The 5,581-nt window shown below is 55.3% G+C and overlaps 1 protein-coding gene across 1 annotated transcript in view; it reads left to right on the top strand.

The window, feature by feature from the left end:
- The window catches only part of MEGF6 (multiple EGF like domains 6), an 80,838-nt gene that overhangs the window by 73,915 nt on the left and 1,342 nt on the right, over positions 1-5,581 (top strand). The window contains exons 29-35 of the mRNA XM_057382482.1: positions 199-330; positions 932-1,060; positions 1,463-1,591; positions 3,497-3,625; positions 3,801-3,929; positions 4,879-5,007; positions 5,089-5,217. Coding sequence (XP_057238465.1) covers positions 199-330; positions 932-1,060; positions 1,463-1,591; positions 3,497-3,625; positions 3,801-3,929; positions 4,879-5,007; positions 5,089-5,217 — 906 coding nt within the window. The remainder of the gene's footprint in view (positions 1-198; positions 331-931; positions 1,061-1,462; positions 1,592-3,496; positions 3,626-3,800; positions 3,930-4,878; positions 5,008-5,088; positions 5,218-5,581) is intronic.

Genomic DNA, 5,581 nt, shown 5'->3' on the forward strand with positions numbered 1-5,581 from the left:
CTAAACCCTGGCTAAAAATAAAAAGGAGGGGAAAAAAACCTTTAATGGAAAAAAAAAAAAAAAAAAGGGTGGAAAAAAAAAAAAAAAAATTTAAAAAGCTTTCTAAACCCTGGCTAAAAATAAAAAGGAGGGGAAAAAAACCTTTAATGGAGGGGTGGGATGGCTCCTGARCCACCTTGGTGCTCTGTCTCCTCACAGCCTGCCTGCCAGGGACCTTTGGYGAGGGCTGCGCTCACATCTGCCAGTGTGCCGGAGCCACCCAGGAATGTCACCCTGTCACGGGTGCTTGTGTCTGTCCCCCTGGCTTCCACGGTGCCACCTGCCAGCTGGGTGAGTCCTGCTCTGGTCCCCACTGCCTCCCCTTTGCAGGCTGTCCCATCCTGAAATCCTTCTGCAGTGAGGGATGTGTGTGTGAGCTGCTGCAGCGGGGTGAGGTCTGGGTGCTTTGGGGCTGCTCTGTGTGACAGAATGGATCAGAGCCCCATGGATGGTGCCAGCCTGGCACAGCCCCATCCCAAAACCCCATAGCTGGTGCCAGCCTGGCATAGTCCTGCTCCAGAACCCCATGGATAGTGCCAGCCTGGCACAGCCCCGCTCCCAGAACCCTGCAGATGGTGCCACCTGGCACAGCCCCACTCCAGAACCCTACAGATGGTGCCACCTGGCACAGCCCTGCTCCCAAAACCCCAAAGATGGTGCCAGCCTGGCACAGCCCCACTCCAGAACCCCATGGATGGTGCCAGCCTGGCACAGCCCCACTCCCAAAACCCCATGGATGGTGCCAGCCTGGCACAGCCCCACTCCCAGCAGAGCTCTCTGCCTCCTCTGCAGTGAAACACCCATGCAAACCCACCTGGTGGATTTTCCCAGGATGTCTGCCCCTTGTTCTGATATTTTTAGCCGCTGAGGCTGCTGTTTTTCATCCCCTCAGAGTGCTCCCCGGGSTGGTACGGCCGTGACTGCGAGAGGCAGTGCCAGTGCAAGAACGGGGGCCGGTGTGACCCCACCACGGGGATGTGCCACTGCCCGGCGGGTTTCATCGGCGCTGACTGTGCCATGGGTGAGTGCCAGCTCGGCCACAGGGCTGGGAAAGCATGGCAGCCTCGATGAGGGGTGGGAGATGCAGATCAGCTCGTGTTTGCTGTCTGCCTTAGCCRCGGAAATATTTTCCTGCTCAGTTTATTTTGTGATAAAATGATTTCTTCTGATATGTGCTTGCTGTATTTCTGTACATGGCCACAGCTGGGCAGGGCTTGGAACAACCTGGCCTAGTGGAAGGTGCCCTGGCCATGGCAGGGTGTTGGAACCAGATGGTTTTTAAGGTCTCTTCCAACSCAAACCATCCCATGWTTCTCTGGCTGGAGGCACCTTCTGCTTCTCTGYTGCTGCACAAAGCTTTCCCTCTCCCATCTCTCACCTGCCCAGCCCTGTTTTGGTCTAACCGAGGTTTTTCTCTCTCCAGGATGTCCCGCTGGCCGCTATGGCCAGGACTGTGCAGGGCTGTGCTCCTGCGGGGCTGGTGCTCCCTGTGACCCCGTCACTGGAGACTGTGTGTGCCCTGCAGGCAGAGCTGGCCCCACCTGTGAGCAAGGCAAGTGCCAAACCTGGGAATTGGGACTTTCTGCCCAACTGGTAACCATAAATCAGGCCCATTAATTGCATTGTGATGGTCCAAAATATATCCAGAGCTCTTGACAGGAGCAATTGCTGGATCTGTACCCAAGTATCTCCTCTAGATGGTAACTGGTCATTGATTGGTATGAAAATTGGGAAGGGACTCAAATTCTACATGAAGTAGTTTCCAAAATTACCACCTGAAAATTTGCCCGTATTTTTCATGGTTACCAGACTGGCCCTGAGTAAAAGAAGTATCTCTGATAGTTGTAGTTGTAGTTAATGTAGTGTAGAGACAAGTGGAGTCTTGTTAGCCTCTAAAAAGGGGGGGAATGATGCCTGATGAGTTTGCTTTTCCTTTTTACACTTTCTGTATCCTCTATGCATCCGCCTGTACCCCTTACCCTGCATGTTTATAATCCCTGCAGCCTGATATTCCAGCTTAGTTTAGGAGTTTTGCTGGGCAGAGAGACCAAACCCCCTCAGAAAGGGGTCAGTGTGCTCTGTGCTATCTTAAACCCGAGCTCAGCCTTGGGTGAAGCCTTCTCTCTGGAACATCCTGTGTAAACTGGGCTCTGGCCTCAGCCAGGGGCAATTCATTAGAATAGGGGGACATTACTGCATTTGTTAAGTTTCTTATTGGGGAATCCTAGATAGATATGCTAATTCCTGAAATCTATAAAACTTGTANTCTCTGGCTGGAGGCACCTTCTGCTTCTCTGTTGCTGCACAAAGCTTTCCCTCTCCCATCTCTCACCTGCCCAGCCCTGTTTTGGTCTAACCGAGGTTTTTCTCTCTCCAGGATGTCCCGCTGGCCGCTATGGCCAGGACTGTGCAGGGCTGTGCTCCTGCGGGGCTGGTGCTCCCTGTGACCCCGTCACTGGAGACTGTGTGTGCCCTGCAGGCAGAGCTGGCCCCACCTGTGAGCAAGGCAAGTGCCAAACCTGGGAATTGGGACTTTCTGCACAACTGGTAACCATAAATCAGGGCCATTAATTGCATTGTGATGGTTCAAAATGTATCCAGAGCTTTTGACAGGAGCAATTGCTGGATCTGTACCCAATTATCTCCTCTAGATGGTAACTGGTCATTGATTGGTATGAAAATTGGGAAGGGACTCAAATTCTACATGAAGGAGTTTCCAAAATTACCACCTGCAAATTTGACCATATTTTTCATGGTTACCAGACTGGGCCTGAGTAAAAGAAGTATCTCTGATAGTTGTAGTTGTAGTTAATGTAGTGTAGAGACTAGACAAGTGGAGTCTTTTTGGTCTCTAAAAAGGGGGGGAATGATGCCTGATGATTTTGCTTTTCCTTTTTACACTTTCTGTACCCTCTGTGCATCCCCTGTACTCCTTACCCTGCATATTTATAATTGCTGCAGCCTGATATTCCAGCTTAGTTTAGGAATTCTGCTGGGCAGAGAGACCAAACCCCCTCAGGAAGGAGTCAGAGTGCTCTGTGCTATCTTAAACCCGAGCTCAGCCTTGGGTGAAGCCTTCTGTCCAGAACATCTTGTGTAAACTGGGCTCTGACCTCATCTGGGGGGGATTCATTAGAATAGGGGGACATCACTGCATTTGTGAAGTTTCTTATTGGGGAATCCTAGATAGATATGCTAATTCCTGAAATCTATAAAACTTGTACCCGTGCTGTACACGGGTGTGCATTCTGCCATCAAATTGTGCACCTGGGATCCCAAATACCGAGGTAAAACTCTTTTATCCCCTAAACCATGTCTGTGTCATTAAAAACTGGCTGTTCAAAGCAACAGTTTTTCTGGCAGTGGGCTGGAAAAGATCCTGAGCAGGAAATGATTTCCCAGCCCTGACATCTTTGCTCTTGGTCCGTGTCCCCACCACCGCTGCCTCTCCTTGCAGGGTGTGGGAAGCAGCGCTATGGGGTGGGCTGCCTGCAGAGCTGCTCCTGCCTCAACGGGGGAATCTGTGACCCGGCCGATGGCTCCTGCTCGTGTGCACCGGGCTGGACGGGGAAATCCTGCCAATCAGGTATAAACCTTGTGAATCAGGTAAACCTTGTGAATCAGGTAAACCTGGCCCGGGTGGATCGTCCTGCACCGACCCAGGAGCTGTGGAACTCCCAAACTGGGTCCAGTCTGTGCTGTCCCCCCTGTGCCAGCCCTGCCTGGCTGCTGAGCAGCTCTGCCTCTCCTCTCGCCCGCAGAATGCCCTCCGGGAAGGTACGGTGCCGGCTGCCAGCTGAGCTGCTCCTGCCTGCACAACGCCACCTGCGAGCCGGCCACGGGCAYCTGTCACTGTCCCCCTGGCCACTACGGACCCCTGTGCGAGCACAGTGAGTGGTGGCGGYGGGGACACCCTCGGTGGGGCGGGGGGGATCTGTAAAAGTCACCCGGGGGGGCAGGAGCGCAGGACACGGGTGTGACAGTCAGTGTGACCTTCAGTGGCACACACAGTGGCTCTCTCGCTTCCAGCGGTTCACAGCGAGCAGAGGGGATTTCTGATCTCTGCRTGAGCCCACGGTCACAGCGGTGCCCTCCCAAGGCGGCTGGGCACCGTCCCCACTGCCCGGAGGTGCTGGGTACCGAGCAGATGCATTGAACTCAATGCTCGGGAGTTGAATGTGGTGCTCTGGAGCTGAACTCGGTGCTTTGGAGCTGAACTCGGTGTTCTAGAGTTGGACGCGGTGTTCTGGAGCTGAATGTGATGATCGAGAGCTGAACGCAATGCTCTGGAGCTGAACTCGGTGCTCGGAAGTTGAATGTGGTGCTCTGGAGCTGCTCTAGAGTTGGACGCGGTGCTCTGGAGCTGAACGCGGTGCTCTGGAGGTAAATGTGGTGCTTTGGGGCTGAACTCGGTGTTCTAGAGTTGGACGCAGTGCTCTGGAGCTGAATTTGGCGCTCTGGAGCTGAACTCAGTACTCTGGAGCTGAACTCAGTACTCTGGAGCTAAATGTGGTGTTCTGGAGCTGAACTCGATGCTCTGGAGCTGAACTCAGTACTCTGGAGCAGACCTTGGTGCTCTGGAGCTGAACTCAGTGCTCTGGAGCTGAACTCAGTGCTCGGGAGCTGCTCTAGAGTTGAACGCGGTGCTCTGGAGCTGAACTCAGTGCTCTGGAGCTGCTCTAGAGTTGAACGCGGTGCTCTGCCACCGCGACTCGGATGCCGAGGCGCATCCCCTGCAGAAAGGCTCGCTGCTTCTCTCTGCTGGGCTGACCGAGGCGCTGCTGCAGCTCAGCCCGAGTTCCATCCCCGCCGCTCTCTAAAGCGCTTTTCCCGTGTCAGGCTGTCCCCCTGGTTTCCACGGAGCGGGCTGCCGGGAGCGCTGTGACTGCGAGCACGGAGCCGGTTGTGACCCCGTCACCGGGCGCTGCCGCTGTCCCCCCGGGCTGCGGGGCGAGCGCTGTCACACAGGTACCGCCCATCCTCTGTCCCCTCCGGGTGTCCCGAGGGCCGGGCAGGCGGTGCAGGAGCTGTATCCCTCCTCTCTCACAGGCTGCAAGGAAGGCACGTTCGGCGAGGGCTGCGAGCGGCTCTGTGACTGTCCCAGCGGTGTCCCCTGCGACCCGGCCACGGGGCGCTGCCTGTGCCCCCCGGGAAAAACCGGCCCCAARTGTGCTGCAGGTGAGGGGAGCCCCAGCTGGGCGGGGGGAAGGGGACCCAGGGAGATGGAAGGGGTTTTTTTTCGCAGTTTGTGTCCCCTCAGACAGCAMGGGGGATGTGGGCAGCGGCGCTCACCTCCCCGGCCCGTTTGTAGTCAGAACTGAAAGCAAATCCTCCCCCAGCCTTCACAACCCCGGGTTCGGACTGACAGTGTCAAAAGCTGAGCATCAAAGGCTGAAGGAACATCCCGGTGTCCTGGGGATGCTCTGATGTCCTGTGTCAGCACAGCAGAAAGCTCTCTGCCCTGTCCTGCACTCAGCAAAAGCTTTAAACGCAGCGTCCTGGGAGAGCATCCTGAGCATTCCCGCTTGGCTGTTGCCGTGGG

Source organism: Malurus melanocephalus, unplaced genomic scaffold (assembly GCF_030028575.1).
Source record: "Malurus melanocephalus ecotype Western Australia unplaced genomic scaffold, MMel_1.1 scaffold_569, whole genome shotgun sequence".
Lineage (NCBI taxonomy): Eukaryota > Metazoa > Chordata > Aves > Passeriformes > Maluridae > Malurus > Malurus melanocephalus.